The sequence below is a fragment of the Musa acuminata genome, chromosome BXJ2-9, assembly GCF_036884655.1.
Source record: "Musa acuminata AAA Group cultivar baxijiao chromosome BXJ2-9, Cavendish_Baxijiao_AAA, whole genome shotgun sequence".
Lineage (NCBI taxonomy): Eukaryota > Viridiplantae > Streptophyta > Magnoliopsida > Zingiberales > Musaceae > Musa > Musa acuminata.
In genome coordinates, this window is record NC_088346.1 from 38,721,425 (window position 1) to 38,739,823 (window position 18,399).

The following is an 18,399-nucleotide window of genomic DNA, read 5'->3' on the forward strand; positions in this document are numbered from 1 at the left end:
GGTCTTTAAGTTGCATAATTAATTTATTTTATTTTGCTTCCTAATATTATTAATACTAGCAGCAGCTTTTTTTTAGCTCCCTTGATCAGCAACTTTTTGTTCTTTCTTTTGGAATGTGACAATTATAAATCATTTTTGATTAACATGATTCTCATGCGTGTTTTGGATTTGGACTACCACATTGTCTTTTTCATTCACGTATGAGATAAATAGTAGCATCTGCTCTCTGTTTTAGCATCTTTTCAAACCATAGATAATTGTCTTGGTTTCTAACACTAGGATGAAGACACTTTATGGTGCACCTTGACACCTTGAACCAAGAAAGCATGGTGCCATCATTTTCGTTGAAAGTTATTATAGAATATTGGTTTTACATTTTATAGTGATTTATCTAAGGATCCTAAAGAAATTACACTTTCTGATTAATCACGATTCACCATTTCTGCAGATTCAGTCATTGGGACAAGTTTGCATAATGGAATTATGGAAGTGTCATATTCCTAAAATATTTGTCACTTGACACTTGTGTTGTCCTTAACAGTAGTAACACATGTTTCAGTTATGTTCACCTTTGGCGTAGTTTGTGACACTCTTTATTTTGTTGATCAGAAAGCTAATGAAACACTTGGCTAGGATTTCCTATGTGGTCTACACATGGTTGACACTAGATGATGCAAAATTTACTTTCTCATTAACTCAGTCATGTCATAATTTCACAAGTGTGAGAAAGTTGTGGAAATTTTCATGCTTGCTGGTCTTTGTGGTGTAGCATTTTGATAACCAAGATCCTTTTTTTTTAATCTGTTAGCATTGGAGGCATCTTTGTGAATGCAAACCCGAAAAGCATCATCTCCTTTACCGTCATACTCTCGCGGAGCTTGGTGATCTATTGCATATGGTGTCTTCTGTATCTGAAATGACAAACATGGTGGAGACCTTACAAAATAGACTTTCTCAAGGCCCAGGGTGTAATTTATATCCTAATAGATCAAGTGCCATAACAAAGAAGGTTCTTTTACACTTTTGTATGCTATCTCGAAAAAATATGAGATTTTTTTCCCATATGAACTTTTTCAATAATATATTTTTTGCATTTGAAAATAATTTTACATGATGACTTTTATAATTATCTTGTCAAATTTTGAGCTGTGATTCTTCAATTTGCAGAGATTTATCTTTAAATGAAAAAATAAATCTAACTCCTTTTGGATTAAATAACTGCAGTACCACCTAGTTAATTGGGTTTGCTGAAAATAACATATTAATATCCTGATATTTGTTATAATGAATTAAAATAATACTTTAAGGAAGAAGTGGAAAGAAATTTTTGAAACCAAAGATATACACCATTATTCATTACAAAAAATAAACGTGATTCCAAGCAAGGATTGTTGTGAAGCTATGTCGAACTGTCATGGACAAAGCTATAAACAGAGTGTTTGATGTAATGTTCATGTTTGTACAACATGTAAGGGCTGACAATAGGCTTGGCAGCCCTAGTTTGGTTGGATTTTGTGGTTGTTTCAGGCTTGTAAACGTAGGTTGTGCAGTCGTCATGCAGAAGCAAAACTACCCAGAAATAGGCTATCTAGGTAGTCATTTTGGGGGTTTTCTAGTTCCGCAGAGTGGTACGAAGTGTCAGTTAGTACAACACCTAGGAGCTACCCTAGTGGCCCATAATTGGATAGGCCTTTAGGGTAGTGTCTAGTGCTGGTTCGTTGCATTGTTTTGTAGCAGTGTCATGTGGGCAATTATGGGGACTTTGGTTTGTGGCGGACCACCTTGGACCCTTTATCATGTGACCGTTTAGAGCTTGCGAAGTCTGTATTTGTAATATGCATTACGTATCAAGTGTTTGCTGAAATGACTACTTGTGGATATTGAATTAAATGCTTTCTCTAACTTATCTTCTCTTTTATAGGTCCTTAGGGACCATAAGAGGTTTCGGGGGGGATTGACTCTTTAAGGACAGACATGCAAGGGTTTCGCACGAATTAGGCAAACCAACTAGGTTCGTGATAGATGGTATTAGAGCAGGACAAGCACATTTAGAAACATTTGACATGCAAATGTGAGGGATCTAGCGGGGCTGTGTTGAGGGCAGCTAGCACGTGCAACCGTTTGGGGGAAACGAGCATTGAGGTATAAGAAAAGGAGTCGCTCAGAGCGGACATCCAAGATTGACATTTAGAGGAATGACCAACCCTTTGTGCGAGAGATACCACGAGGACAAGTGAGCCGGGAAGAACGCGTAGTGCACAAAGGTTGGAATGGTTGAGTTCGAGCTGCGGATCGATGTTGGCAACTAAACTTGACGGTACTTAAGGCAAGGCGTAGGGTGCTTGGCAAAGGATGAGACTATGCAAGGTGGGTTCCTCAATGATCGAAAGAGTTGTGCAAAGCTCATAAAGGTGAGGTGAATTACTAACTCGAAGAATTCGGTACTCATGCAAGGGCTTGTATGCGAACGATGGATTGTTCGTGGCCATCCTAAGACGACCGAAACTCGGCGCAGTGGAGCTTTGAAACTTTTTTTTTTTCAGTATGGGAAGGATACGTCCATAGGAGGTTGAAGTGTGCAGCAAGTTCAATATATTGCTAGGCCTTGAGGGGTGCAGCAGGCGTTGTATTGGCGAAAAGTTGTAATCTAGCAAGTGCGTTTGCCCCCCGCACTTGTTAAGCAAGACGGAGTAGTCTAAGAGGATGGTGGTCTCCGAAACTTCCAGAGGGAAGGATGCGAAGAGGAAAGTTACTCCAATAAGATAGATATCCAAGAGGGATAAATCTCGGTTCTCTAGAGGGAGAATTATGTGCAACAGACTACACATGTTAAAGGGTACCTCAAGACAACAACTCCACGAAACTCAATGGACCGACTGAGTGGCGAGGAGTCGTTGTATGATCTTGCATGAGGTAATGTGTTGGTGGATACATTGTGAGATCAAGTGGGGGAGTAACCCAAGGCAATACCAAATGAAGGCACACTTGGAGCCGATGTGAAATAGTGGGTGCGAGGGCCACCAACAACTCAATGCAAACCAAAGGGCGGAGCAACTTTGGTGGAACTTTGTGAAGTGCCTAAGCCGCATGAAGGGAGTCGACATAGAAGATAGAACATGGAGCAGGGGCACAAAGCTTTCTTTGGACAGAGGTTAAGGACATGAACTCTTGTAGAGGCAAGAGTGAGATCATGTTGATCCATGGGTCCCTCATTCTGATGGTGCAGACTTATCCTGCATGGTGCTAATGACAAAGGGAGCTTCGAGGCATATGCATATTATCTCGACGAAGCATTTGACGGAGGAACTAAGACAACTTAACTTGCATAAGCGAAGTTGGGGTCAGAAAGCCTTGGCACGGGACAAGAGGACGCAAAGGCGGGTACTTTTGAAGAATATGCCACAGTGCTGCCATTCGAGTTGTCGTGAAAGAAGCGGTGCACATCAGAGATTGTATTGGGGGGCAAAGGCCTAGGATCCAAACAATGATACACCAACTTCAGTGAAGTCGATGGGCTTCGAAAGCTGCTAGGTGACGGACTGTCCTAAAGTTGTGCATTGTCCGGGTGTGACCCGAGTGCGAGTGGACGAATGTCGATTGCCAAAGGAGCGACCACAATCATATGTGGCAGAGGCCTTGCGATGTGTTGTCAGAGGCCACACATGGAGAGATCGCAGACCGAGTTCATCCCATAAAGATCAGAATGTAATAAAGATGTCACAAGGAGGCGACATGGTGCACCAGATTGTGGTGGAACTATCCAAGGCAATGCGACATACGCGAGAGAAATCCCGCAAGGGACTTAATCATATAAATGTATGATCGTGAGCTACTGGGAGCTCCACTTCAGTGAACAACACGATGGCAAGAAGGGTTATGGATTCAAGGAGTGAATGTCATGGTACCACAGAGGTGGATATTCCTTGTGTGCATCAAATTTTGTATTGGATGAAAGCCTTAGTCATTAGCATATGGGGGTTGTGTACTACCGAGGGGGAATTCCGAGTGCAAGTACCAATGAGTCCCATGGGGGGGGGGGGATTTGATCATACGAAGGTATGATCGGAGCGACTGGAGAGTTAGATTGCTCCAAAGCTCATATTCGCTTAAAGGAGCCTGACAAGTTAGAGGACAAAGTTAAGTAAGCGAACGTTGCTACCAAGGAAGTTTAGGAGAATATAATCGGAGCGAGTTCTGCAACATGACAGTGGATGTCATGCATGAGAGTTGCAGTTTATCTTTCCATCGACCAAGGGGAATTGCTTGGAGACCACAGTGGTGTTGAAGTCGGTGGTCGAAAGGGGTAAGGAAGCGAGGGACTCAGCTACCCAAAATCAAGTGTTGGTTAGAATAAAGGTAGACTCGGAGGAGTGCTGTAGTGTCGTAGAGGCGGATCTACCGATCGCGAAGACAGGGACACATATGCAAGAAGACAGATTATAGGGCCATGGGTATGGTAGCGTCATGGTACTACATAGGCGAGACTTCCATGGAATTATCGATCCCTTGCTCTCATTGGAGGGAGAGCGCTTAGTCCTGAAAGGGGCCGAGGAGGTGAAGAATGCAGAGGCAAACTTCAAGTATCGAGACAAGGTTGAAGGGCAGAGGCCAGTGAACTTTGTAAGACTGGTGTTAATGGGCTTCTTATCAAAATATTCAAAAGTGGAGGACTTCGGGTCGATGCAGGAGTGCTCGACCATGGAACGAAGTAGGCTGTACGTGGTATTGTACCTTTTCTACTCAGAGGAGTAGACGATAGAAAATATGCAGGAGATAGTACAATCTCAAAGGTGGCCAAAACTAGTAGAGACTTGCTCCAAGTCGGGGCGAAGTTTTGCTATTTTCGGAATAAACTTCTTGCATTCTAGAAGTTCGATGAGAGTGAGAAAGCGAATTGTAGTAGTTAACTCAATGTAAGGAGTGCAAACACTTTGAGTGCTTCGGAAGTGTGAGCAAAGAGTAGGTGAAGGCTAGTAACCAGCTTGATGCATGGAGTGCAACCCTCGAGGAGGTGGGCGAAGTCAAGTAACCTTTGCCTTCTCAACCCTTAAGAGAATGAGCGAAATCGAGTACCTCATGTTTTTTATTTATCAATCAGAGAAGCTTTGCATATGTTCAAAGACCCTTCGAAGAAACTTAGTGAAAGACAACAATTGTCAAATCCTCACTAATGGTGTTGGTGCTACTGGGAGTAGATTCTCTTCATTTCCCAACAGAATGCCAATCAAAAGCAGAAGTGATGCAAACCTACTTGGAGGTGACAACTAGGTTGAAGAGGAATCGATGGGCAAATTTTATGAAGGAAAGACCCCAAAAACTTCAAAGTTTATAAGGCAATGCTCGTTAAAGCTCCAAGAGGCATCCATCCAGTTCAAGCGGTGTGAGACGTTTAAGAGATTGACGTATAATAAAGAAGGTCTTTTCCTTCATCTAAAGGATCTGTAGGAACCAATAAGGATCAGCACAACTCAATTGACCCCACACCAGAGTCAAGAGTCATTTGCGAATTAAAGTAGCATGGCGAATCAAAAGTTGACTACTTAACAACAACGGTGGAGAGCAGTTGGGAGCCAAGAGGGTGTTGTAGCTGTAGCAAAAGATTGATGATTTAGCAAAGGCGAGGAGATGCAGTGTCTGCAAAGGCTTCGTCGAGGACGTTGAAGGAATAAGTGGGAGAGAATGTTATAGACAAAGCTATAAACGGGGTGTTTGATGTAATGCTTATGTATGTTCATGTCTTTTGGTTTTGTTCATGCTTTGCACAACGTGTAAAGGGTTGGCAATAGGCATGGCAGCCCCAATTTGGTTGGCTTTTATTACCGTTTCAGGCTTGTAAACGCAGGTTGTGTGCAGTTGTCGTGCAGAAGCAAAACTGCCTAGAAACAGACCATCCAGGTAGCTTTTTGGGGGGTTAACAAGCTCCGCAGAGTAGTGCAGAGTGTCAGCCAATACAACACCTAGGAGCTACCTTGGTGTGGCACATGGTCGGATGGGCCTTTGAGGTAGTGTTTAGGGCTGGTTCGCTGCATTGTTCCACAATAGTGTTATGTGGGCAATTATGAGGACTTTGGTCTGTGGCGAATCACCTTCGACCCTTTGTCGCGCGATCGTTCAGAGCTTACGAAGTCCATGTTTGTAATCTGCATTACCTATCAAGTGTTTGTTGAAATGGCTCCTTGTGGATCCCTAGTTAAACGCTTTTTCTAATCTGTCTTCTCTTTTGTAGGTCCTTAAGGAACCATAAGATGTTTCGGGGAGGCTGACCCTTTGCGGACGGACACACAAGGGCGTCGCACGATTTATGCAAAGCCAGCTAAGTCCGTGATAGAACTGTGGTGCTCTTGTGGACTATTTTTTACTATGGTAGGGGCAGGGGTAGTTTTAGGCTATTTTTGTGTTGGCACATGGGTGCACTAACCCTATGTTGCTATTGACATATTGAAACACCATGGTGTGCCAATGTTTAATACCTTTTCATAGTTTGTTGTACCGCTCGAGTCGGCATGGTATGGGCGGTACGTACTAGTCCAACTCACCATCTAGATGCGGCTTGCCTGAGTCCCCGTCGACATGCTGTAGCATATCATGTGTTGGTATACCGGTGTAGACTAATACATATTGTACCGACATCTCCAAAACAGATCCGATACTCGAAATGGTGAAACCTGCCTCTTTTAATTATGAATTTAATTCCCAGTCCTTAGCACCAGTACACAACAGTCCAGTGTTGTACCAACTACCAACCCTATGTGATGCTAGGTGTACTGGCTGAATGACATATACCTATATTCTATATATCTCTTAGAACTGCCCATCTCTATTCCACCATACCACGGTCACCACTATTGCTATTTATTAACTCAACCTTCACCACTATTAGTGCCCCCCTTACCGTGTTGAGCCCTACAACATTTAATGACTCGTTCACCAATATGCCACCACTGCTCCACCTCCATCTTTCAACCTCTATCAACACTATTGTTCACTTCACATTGCAGTTTCCCTTGTCTTCTTTTCATCATTGTGCTTGGTGGTGATGAGGAGGTTGTGGATAAGGAAGAGGATTAGAATAACTTTGTCACTTTATATCAAAATGAGAATGTATTTGAATTTAGATTTTAAAGATTTTTTTTTTGAACCTGTGGTATAAAATTAGTACTTTAGTTTGGCATATTCTTGGTCCATTGTAAATTTGGATTGGAGTTCATAAATAATACTGGAAGCTATGTTGGACATCCTAAATCTATCTTGAGATTGAATTTGTTAATTGTGTGTGAATTTTGTAACATTATTGAGTTGTTGGACAGAAATAATGGCATTCTTTTTTGGCTTTGATTTAGTATATTTTTTTCATTTTCTTGTCTACACTGACAAAGGTCTTTGATCTACTCAGGTGAAAGGTGGTGATATTTCCTATTCACAACTTGCTGAAGATTGGCTTTCACATTCCTGCCACATTTTGGAGATTCCATTTGAAAATTCTGCTTATCTTAGTGCTCTAAAGGAAGCTCAACAATTTCTTTGGGCTGATCATGACATGGATCCTGTAAGATGTCTTATTGCATTTGCACAGTTGTCAAAATTACTATATTATGTCTAATAGTTTCAATGTCACATTTGTTAGGTGCGTGATATGAAAATTAAGCTATTTGAAGCTCAAAGGTGGGCGCTTGATATAAATAGCTGTGTGTCTAAAGTAGAGAGCTTCATGCATTGTCCACAGAAGTACAATGAGAGAGTATCATTGGATGAGTTAGAAAAATTGCTGAATTTTCGACCTTTACCATGTTATGAGGCTGGTTCCAGCAAATTGAAGGTTTATAAATCTGCTATCTAATCTTGCGTTGTATTCAATTCCAGAAACTTTTGCTTTTATGCCTTTTGCCATGTCAGTTCTATTTTAACTTTCTTTTGCTGTACAGACATTGGCAGAGGACGCTCAGAATTTAGTCATTGAAGTACAATCTGCTCTTTCATCTTACTTAAGTGTAAGTGGAAAACTGTGAATGATTCATGATATGAATGGAAAAATAAGTTTGCCATTGTCTACCATTAAAGATCTGATGGATATATTGATTTTACTGTTTTGTCTCACGTCAATCAGATGGAATTAGACTTTGTATTCAATTAATAACAGTGCTTAATTGACTGGGTTATGAATTCCTTTGCACTACTTCATTCTATGACATTGATTAAGGCTTTATCAACATTCATTACCGTTATTAGTTGACCATGTAATTTTGTCGTACAAGTTACAGTTGCACTTAGTTTTGTCAAATTCTAACTTCAGATTAATTTTTCCTTAGTTTTGTCAAATTCTAACTTCAGATTAATTTTTCCTCAATATGTGAACTGCAGATTGACAAATTGGAAATGTTGTACAACAGAACTACTGAATTTCCTGTTAGTCTTCAGATAACTGAAAGATTATCTTGTGAAATTGCTTCTGCAAAGGTATGATTCATTATCTTATATAGTCATTAATACTAGAAATCAGCTTTGTGTTGTCAGCTGTTCTTTTATTTATTTTTCCATTATGGAGGTAGGACTAGTCAAACAGTGTCACTATGTTGTGAGATGATCAGCTTACATAAGCTGATGTTATGATTTCTACTATGTTTAATCTTTTGGTTATTGTTTCCTTGTAATGTGGGACTAGAAGCATAACAGAGAGTTTAGATTGTTGACAATGTTCTAAGGTCAGAACGACTTCTGGAATTGTAGAACAGTAAATAGTCATGCCAAGTTACTTCTTCACTGTCCAATAATTTATAACTAAAGAAATTTCAACTTTCAATGCAATAGTTCACAGTAAAAGCATGTGGAAGTCTAAAGGACTAGTAAGTAATTGTAGAGATGTTAAGAAATTTAAGAAAGTAGAGAAGAAGATAATTGGGGTTTGATGTGGACTCATTGTAGTCTCTAGGCATCATATTTAGGGATCTTGGTCTCACATTAGACATATGCTTCATAGTGCATAGGTGTTACATTGATGACGGTCCTGCACCAATAGGGAGGTAGAAGAATAACTTCGTTGAATCTAAATTTTGATATGCTTCATAATTTAAAAAAAAAAGTAGCAACCAGCTCTTATTTTTAATTTATATAGGCTTGAAAGAGATGGGAGGAAAACTGATCCTACTGGTCTAGATCTTCTGAATCAGAAGATAAACTTAAGATGATTGTGATTAGATTCGGAATTGTGCTTTTTACAAATTTACGGGACATTTGATTCATTCTGATTTCTTTTCAGAAGATATCTAATATGAGCTGAACTTTTGTTTGATTTCTCTCTTGGGATTATTATAATTTTTTACCAAGTCAAGCCAACATTTTTATGAAGTTGATTGTTAAGTGAGAAGTGTACAAAAGTGGAACTCCTTTTGCTGTCAAGCCATGTAATACTAAATACTATAATTGTAATTAGGAATCAAGCATTACAATTTTGGTTACCTAACCTATGTCAGTCCATGGCTGGATTAATATGGGTCCGGTCCATGTCAACATACCAATACATGGTATGTTGGTACGTTGTTATATATCGCTGTGCCAACAAGGGTTGTGGGGGTGTGGGGGAGGAGGTAGAGGAGTAGGTGGGAAAGAGGAGAGGAGGAGAGGAGGGTGGAGGAGGAAGAGGAGTAGTGGTGGGACATCCAGTTTTCATGTCCTGGCCTGTGGTTGGATGTGCAGTGACACAAGTGGCAGACACTCACAATTCAGCATCTTGTGTGCAAATCCCAAGTGGCATGTGTTGAGAAAAAATAATAAACCAAAATGGACTGCTCAAAAAGGGGCAGTTATTAGTATCATGTCTTATAGTTGGTGATCATCTCACTGTTACCATCTCGTTTGCTACCTTTGCTATTTGCCAAATGTTTCTAATGTTCAGGACCACCTTTATTACTGCTTTTCATGATACTGCAGAATTGGTTAAATAATGCTCATTTGTGCCTGATGGAGAAAAAGCCTGGTTCTATCGACATTGATTTCTTTAACGAGCTAAAATCAGAGGTATCTTTGCAACAAGATGATATATATACCTACATTTTTTTCTATGTTATTTTACTTTCTTGTTTTTGATTTTGGATGATCCAAGGAGCTTTTTTTTTGTTTGAAACGATCTTCACACTTGATAGATGCAAGAGCTTCATGTTAGCCTTCCAGAAGTGGATTCATTTTCAAACATGTATAAAGACGTTGAATCATGGAAAATCAGATGTGAAGATATCTTGAAAGGGCCGCTCAGATTGAAGGTTGTAATCATCATAAATGTTCTGTGATTAATGTATGAGTGTTATATACTTTGCAATCCACTTGTAATTATATTTCAGAACTGAAGATTGACAACTTCCTTGTACAGGAACTTGAAGATTTCCTTATAGTTGCAGACAATCTGATAGTCAGCATTCCAGAGATAGATCTCCTAAGGAAATACAGATCTGATGCTTGTTCCTGGGCTTGCCATCTTCAAGATGTTTTGCAAAATCTTAATGAGCGAAACGACTATGGGAACATTGTTATAGAACTTTCTCACATCTTGAAAGCTGGAGAGTTGTTGAGAGTGCAGGGTATGGATTTTCAAAATTGTTCTCTTTTCTATATAGTTGGAGGGAAAAATGTTTGGGTACATTTTCCCCCATGCTTTATACAATCATATCTCAACTTTTCTTTGTGGACCAGTTGACGAGTTGCCTCTTGTAAAAGCTGAACTAAAAAAGTCAATATGTAGAGAGAACGCTTTAAAGGTATTAGTTCTTTTCTGCAGTACCTTGAAATTTCTAGTTTTGAATATCTCATACTATACAAAGAAGAAAGAGAATGGATAGTGTTTTAGTGATTAGTGTTTATTGTTCATTTTCATTTATTTAAAAGTAGATAAAGGCATCACAGACTTATGAAACTCTGTTTATACCCCAAAATTCATCTACATGCTAATGTAGCAGACACTTTGGAGTACGAGTAGGCCTTTTTTCACTTCGAAGGCATTGAGCTCACATTGGAAGGAGTTGAACATAGAAAATCTGTTAGACCATTCAAAGCATCTTAATTACATATGTAGTCAAATCTAACAGGGGCATTATCTGTGTAGCAAATATTATAGTGACAAAATATTGCCTCTTGCATACATTGTAAGTGGTTTGTGATGTTTGATCTCATTTGGTGTATGTTCTTTTCTCACATGAAAGGAGTCGAGTTCACATTGGAAGGAGTTGAATGAGAATTTGATAGACCCTTTAAAACACCTTAATCATATTAGTCAAGTTTAACAGGGTTGTTGTCAATGTAGCAAATGTTGTACATGACAGAATTATTGTCTATTTCATATAGTGTAAGTGGTTTGTGATGTTAGATCTATTTGGTGTAGATTCTTGTAGCTCTTTCATTTATCCTTCTCCGGTTCTATCTATTTGGTGTAATTTTGGACTGGTGTGTGCCTGAATGGGTTTTCATTTCACTTTCTACAACCTGTTTGTTGAAAATATGTTCAAATCTGGCCTATTTGCCAGCCAAATAATGACTTTCCTATTTAATCGATGTACTTTTGATTTAATAAGTTGATGATTACAAATCGATTTCATGTATCTTTTATTTGAGACCATAAGGTCCAACATAAGTAGCTTAATTCCCTCTGTGCCTCTACTTCTGGTTTAAAGTTTTGAGGTTCTCAACCTTTTGATCATTTTCTCTTCAATCAGTTATGTTATTCTGTATGTGTATGTTAATTATGATTAACAATATGCAATGGTCTAAATTTGTTTGTTTTAGCTACTTGCTCTCTTGTAGTTTACTTTGTACTTCATCATCATGGATTAAGTTATATGCTACTGCAGGCACTTGCTACTCCTATGCCTTTGGGTTTCATTCAGCAAGTGTTGAATGAAGCTTCTCAGTAAGTTCTTTTTTTCAATTTTTGGTGGTGCTTTAGTTTACTTCGTCTTAGGAACATGTATAATTTTCTAAATGTTCTGATTCTATGTGATGTTCTATTCAGGTTGGAAATTGAGAATGAACAATTATTTATAGATATTTCTGAAGTTCTCAGAAGAGCTGTTTCTTGGGAAGAAAGAGCCAAATCTGCTCTAGAACATGTAGCACACATCTCTGATTTTCAGAACATTATAAGGTGAAAAGTAGGCTACTATAAGCTGTATTTATGCATTGTGGTCATTCTTTCACAGTATAATCATTGTTCAATTCAGGGACTCAGAGGGGATATTAGTTGGTCTTCCCTCTCTTGCTAATGTCCAGGATGCAATGTCAGTGGCTCAGTTATGGATAAGTAGGTCTCAGCCGTATTTGGAACAAACTATGAACAGGAATCCATCAGATCATTTGCTTAAACTTGATGAGTTGAAGGTTCACATTGTTTCCTGAATTGCTTTGTTGTTTCATACAAGCTATGTTTAAGAATTTGTCTCAATTGCATCTCATTTTTGCAGGAGTTGGTTTCCCAGTCTGAACTTTTAAAAGTCACTGTAGATGCTTCAGAAAAGCTTCAGAGCATTCTGAAGGAAGTTGAACGATGGGTGCAATATGCTTATTCTTTATTGGAACATGCAAAATCCTTATTTAATATACATCATGCAGATCTCATAGTTGGCCATAACTTTTTGACAAAGATCGTAGAACTACTCAGCAAAGTTGATTCTGCTATAGAAGACGGGCAGTCCTTGTGTTTTCATTTTAAAGAGTTGCCTGAACTGCGAAATGCATCTTCATCTTTGCAGTGGTGCTCGACAGCACTCTCTTTCTGCTACAAGGTTCCGCTACTAAAGGTAATTTTTCTCTTTTTGGTTTGCATTTGGTTACCCACGTATCAGTGGGTCATTTGTACTTGAGGTAATATCAGTCCAATTAGATTATATGGAACCAAGGTCCGCCATACCATACCGTACCATACCGGAATTTTGACCCGGGCTCGGTTTGGTACCGGTGTACCGGGCGGTACATCAGGGCATACTGAGCGGTACACCCTGGTGTACCGATAGTTTTATATTTTTTTATACTGTAGCAGTACTATAGTACAATACTGTAGCACTGTAGCGGTACCGGACGGGTCCGCGTACCGAGAACCTGTCGGACCGGTACATACCGCCCAGTACGGGCGGTATGCTTCGGTACGGCAGACCATGTATGGAACTGTACCTGTTGCTACTTTCTACAATTGCACTTCATGCTTTTAAATGTCATGTAATTATCTTCTTTTTTATTCAAATGCTCATGTATTATTCATGGTTTCCATTAATAAATTCATGCTAAAAGATGTTTGCAGTTGCACGTTGCTCACCTAGAGCATCCACTTTACTTCCTTGACTGATGAATGAGTTCTATATAATTAACATGAACTTATGTTCAGAAGGTTGCCCAAGGCATCCATGTGAGAAAAAAGTCACTAGAAGCTAAAATTGTGAAATTTAGGTTTTTGTAAGAAACTAACATGGTATGTTGCTTTTCAAGCCTGTTATTCCATAATTGCAGTTATTTGAATTTTGAAGTCATGTGGACAAAATTCTGGCAGCTTAATATTAAAAACATTAAGAGGTGGGATTTGGTATAGCTCACTTTGTCTCTTCCATCATTTTTAGTGGAGAGCCATGTGGATTCCCCAGGTGTTTCCATTAGTGGCTGCAGTTGGCATTTCTGTGTAGGGAATGCAAGTCTCACATAGACAACCTTATATTTAGAGATATTTAAGATTTGAGTGTCAAGTCAACCAGTTTGGTACTTTTGAGTTTGGTCAGGTAGGTCCCACTTTGTTTGCTGACATCCTTTGAAAGAAAAAAATGTGACAAATTATGGTTTTATTGATTCTGGTGGCTGTTGTCATTATCAGGGGTTTTGTAGGTGATGCCTCATTAGAATGGGTGCATCAAGAATGGTGCAAAATGGCTGTTATGTGCAACTGCATTAGAATGAGTTGATGTTGCATGTATCATGGTGATACCACATAGATAACTCTGATACTGGAAGTTATTGTTGGATTTCTGATACCATCTAATCTATTTGCCAACCAGTTTGGTACTTTTTGAGTTTGGTCAGCTAGGTCCCACTTGGTTTGCTGACATCCTTTGAAAGAAAAAATTGTGACAAATTATGGTTTTATTGATTCTGGTGGCTGTTGTCAATATCAGGGGTTTTGTAGGTGATGCCTCATTAGAATGGGTGCATCAAGAATGGTGCAAAATGGCTGTTATGTGCAACTGTATTAGAATGAGTTGATGTTGCTTGTATCATGGTGATAACGCGTAGATAACTCTGATACTGGAAGTAATTGTTGGATTTCTGATACCATCTTATGTATCTGTTACATGGGGGTTAGTGTATACAGACTAATACAGACTGGGAGTACAGTTATTATTCCACTTACAAGCCTTGGTATGTAAGCTGGTGATGACTAAGGGTGATACAGGTTGCATATTCATTGCAGCTGAACATGGACTCCCGGAGAGGGGCTCAGCATTATCCCAGGAGTTAAATCAAACAGTGCTTTTTTTCAGTAATAAAAAATGTGCAAACCTTCAGATAACCTAGTGTGTATTTTGTCTTCAATGTAATCAAACATTGACCAAGCTGATAGAATGGTAAGTCGATGACATCCTTTTACAATGTGAGTTCTCCTTGATTCATGGTATTTCTCTGTGAATCATCTCAGCTCCTCATTTGTTTTCTTGCCTCTGTGACTGTGCCTTATTCTTATCCTTGTCCCTCTGACAGAGTTTTCTGCATCTAACATCATTTAACCTTGTGTGTATTTGTCTTCAATGTAATCAAACATAAACCAGGCTGATAGAATTGTAAGTCAATGAAATCCTTTTATGTGAGTGATCCTTGATTCATGGTATTTCTCTTTGAATCATCTCAGCTCCTCATTTGCTTTCCAGTCTTTGTGACTGTGCCTTATTCTTATCCTTGTCCCTCTGACAGTGTTTTCTGCATCAAACATCAGGATTGCGCCTTTTATTCATTGACGAAATCTGTTCTGTGGTCTGCTTGGAATTTTTCAATCTTGTAATGTCAACAGCATCATATGCAGTTATCAACATGCAGTTGCCTATCGCCTTTATTAATTTGTTGCCTTTATTAATTTGTTTGATGTGGTATGACCTAGTCTCTCACAGACAAGTGTTTAAAATCTCAGTTGATGCATTTTATACTACTAGTTGGATTTAAGACTTTATCTGGTGTGTCTTACACCAAAGCATGTTAATTTAATAACTTTTTATTGTATAATTCTTGTTCAACACTAATGAAAAGTATAACTTTCCAGAAAAACAATTTAGTTGTCATGCATAAGGCCTAAGGTTGACCTTTGGGCTAATAGTTGTACAATAGCATAGATGGTTCGCAATTTGTGTTTAAAAATCCTTTAAAACATGACTCTTTATTTTTTTCTTCTCTATATGATACAGGTTTCAATCTGGTGTGTGAAAAGTTATTCACCACATTTGCTTCTTTTTGTTGCTTCTTGCTTGTGACTATGGTGATTTCTTTATTCATATTTCTTGGTATCCGTGTTTTATCAAATTTTATTCTTCAATTTCAAAAAATTTGTTTTTTAATTTCCAATAATTGAATTTAATGGTGAGGGACCATGCTATTGATGTGCTGCCATGTTTTGTGGAATGCTACCAGCATGGATTGGCAGGTGAATCTGTACTGGCCATGCTGATACTGCCATCGTAATATGATACAACTTGTTTGTCCAAAATAAAAGCTTTGTTTCTTCCAATGATGACGAGAGGCTTGGGCCTTTGCCTAGGCAAGGTTCGAATGCTGTGGGCCTAGGCGAGACATAATTGGTTGCTGTCTAGGCAAGCACATCATTTGGCACTCACTTCTCTCGTCTCCTTTCCTCTCTCTATGGCCGAACCCATTATCTCCCACCTTCTTTGTCTTCTTCTCTCCTTTCCCTCCTCTCTTGCTTCCTCTCTGCTCCACTCCCAATAACCAACTACCATGATTACATTACTGTCCCCTCCCTCCCTGTTCCCTCCCTCTTCTTGCTTCGTTGCCCTCTCAACCCTGTTCTTATTTTAATGATTTTTGTAAAGTAAGTGCCTTACTTTACTCAGGTGAGCACCTAAGCTAGCACCTAGCATCTTGAGCAATGGGGGACCTTGTCACCTTTTAACGTATAGTGCTGTTTAGAACACTGGCTTTTCCTCATTCCTATGTCTCGACTTTATATTTTTTGTTCTCAAGAATGTAGCTTTGATGGTTTTCTTCTCCTTGCTAGTGATATATCCTTGGCTTATTAATTGGTTTGCTTTTTTTTTTTTGTTGCTAGATTTGTATCCTGCATTGACTGGATAGTTTGTTTACTTAATTTTTCTTCTAAGGTTGCTATTAGTGGAACGTTTTGACATTGCTTTAATTTTTGGTTCTGGCAAGGTGAACTTCATTAGTTATTGGTATTACATTCATGTGTAACTTGGAGGTTGTGTAGCCTTTTTGCTTAGGTTTCATGGAAGTTGTTACTAGATAAAGTACCAGATATTGGTTCATGGTTGCTCCTTTAGATGAAAAACTAATTCAGTTTGGTTGACAGGAGGTTGAAAGATTGCTTGAAGATGCAGATTGTCTTCCCATCATTTTTGCAGATAGTTATCTCGCTGAAGTGTTGATTGTGGGAGTCAATTGTCTTAGGAAAGCACTTTCTATACTTCCAGAACCTCATAATTTTAAAAGGTGCAAGTTGAAAGATGTTGAAACAATTTTAGATGAAATTCAGGTTAACTCATTCTTCTGATTATGTTTATCGACCTAATCTGATTTGTTGTTGCTGGGCAATCTTGACTAACATGCTTCCAATGCAATTTGCAGAAATATATAGTTCCTTATCCGTTGATTGTTTCTCAGATTCAAAGTGCCATCCAGAAACATAAGTTAGTCTTCATTTTCTCTATATTTTCTCTTTCATATAATGTTGAGCATGGGTTTTATAGCCTGCAAAATCTACATCTGTAACCACAAGTAACATGGATATCAGGTAGAACAAACATTTTATGTGTATAGATTTCAGAACTTATCTTAAGATGTTATTGTGAATTGTTGTATATGGGCAATTGTAAGATTGTCACTAGCCAATCATCTTACCAAATTCCTTTTCCTGATGGTCTTTCTAAGACATAGCTTTAAAGAACTAATGTTCATAGAATTTTTCGGAGTCAAGTGGTTAACTGGAAGAAAATCATATTTTACTTATTGATGTATGTTTAATATTTTATTTTCACCTAATGCTGTTTGAGCTCCATAACAGGGAACATACAGACTTACCAACTCCATCATCTTGTAAGCAGAACCTAGAGTAGTGAAAGCATGGTTAAGAAGAGGTTGATTTCATGATAAATGTTTTATATAATGGTAGAATGATGCCAGTATTTACTCTAATTTTAAACTGGATGATTAGCTATCATTTTCCTAATTTTGTTGCAGTTTTTGTCTAAATTTCTGATCTAAAATGAATTATAAGAAATGGGAAATGACTTGAATAGCTACCACCAGTGATATCATGGAACCGATTGAAGTTTCTTGTTTTTCTCTCAGAGGTTATTAGGAATGGTCACTTTGAGAGAATACTGCACATAGGCATGCCAATGGAGAGGTACATGAGTTACTTCTTTATCTACAAGCATGCTGCCACAAAGAGGAGCTTCACTTTTGAAATCCTCGGTTAAAAATAATATTTAATATTTTTGGTAAAGGAAGCTATTGATAGTTTGATATAGAATTGGTGTCTTTTCAAGTACGAGTAATGATCCATAGAAGTTAGCTGCAAATTTTGCTTTTCAGTTTATATTTACTGTTTCATTAATGAATTTGATGGATGTGCCCTTGAAAATTGCTGTTGGAGATGGTACTCTATATATTTTCCCAAATGTGCAAGTATTATATTATTTTTTGCTTAACTTTGCCTTAATATTAATCAACTTTCAAGTTGTCTCTTGTAAACTAGTTCTATTGCAGTCTGCTTTGCATCACTACGTTTTGTTTGATTAGGTATAAATAACAAGCAATCTAATTTTTCAGTCCCATGAATGGGGATATTCTTAGTTTCTTATTTTTGGTTTAATTATAAACATTTTTATCTTGTTGTAAAGCTCTAAACACTAATGCAACTCAATCATGGTCACAATTTGTTTAAGCATCGAGGTAACTGAACTAAAATCACTACATATTTTAGTGGAAAGCTTAAAGAAGTTTGTTTATCCTTGTTCTTCTTTGTTTGTCCTTTGTTTTAGCCTAAGTGGGATCATTATCGGATTTTTCTTCATATTTTTAACTAAACCTAATCTGTTCAATGCGTTGATGCAGATCCTGGTTGAAGCAAGTTAATGCTTGTTTTCAACTGCCTAGTGAACAGCTTTGGCCTTCTTTGTTGGAGCTTAAGGTAAGCCA

General features: G+C 38.4%; 1 protein-coding gene across 4 annotated transcripts in view; it reads left to right on the forward strand.

The window, feature by feature from the left end:
• The window catches only part of LOC135584465 (lysine-specific demethylase JMJ17-like), a 54,374-nt gene that overhangs the window by 15,834 nt on the left and 20,141 nt on the right, over positions 1-18,399 (forward strand). For 3 of the 4 annotated variants that reach the window (XM_065126340.1, XM_065126339.1, XM_065126343.1), the window contains exons 8-23: positions 809-1,009; positions 7,394-7,546; positions 7,625-7,816; positions 7,923-7,988; positions 8,359-8,454; positions 9,925-10,011; positions 10,137-10,253; positions 10,361-10,568; positions 10,681-10,745; positions 11,832-11,890; positions 11,993-12,124; positions 12,201-12,357; positions 12,441-12,776; positions 16,550-16,732; positions 16,825-16,886; positions 18,316-18,391. In XM_065126340.1, coding sequence (XP_064982412.1) covers positions 809-1,009; positions 7,394-7,546; positions 7,625-7,816; positions 7,923-7,988; positions 8,359-8,454; positions 9,925-10,011; positions 10,137-10,253; positions 10,361-10,568; positions 10,681-10,745; positions 11,832-11,890; positions 11,993-12,124; positions 12,201-12,357; positions 12,441-12,776; positions 16,550-16,732; positions 16,825-16,886; positions 18,316-18,391 — 2,190 coding nt within the window. The remainder of the gene's footprint in view (positions 1-808; positions 1,010-7,393; positions 7,547-7,624; positions 7,817-7,922; positions 7,989-8,358; positions 8,455-9,924; positions 10,012-10,136; positions 10,254-10,360; positions 10,569-10,680; positions 10,746-11,831; positions 11,891-11,992; positions 12,125-12,200; positions 12,358-12,440; positions 12,777-16,549; positions 16,733-16,824; positions 16,887-18,315; positions 18,392-18,399) is intronic. The other variant, XM_065126342.1, reaches the window with a different exon arrangement.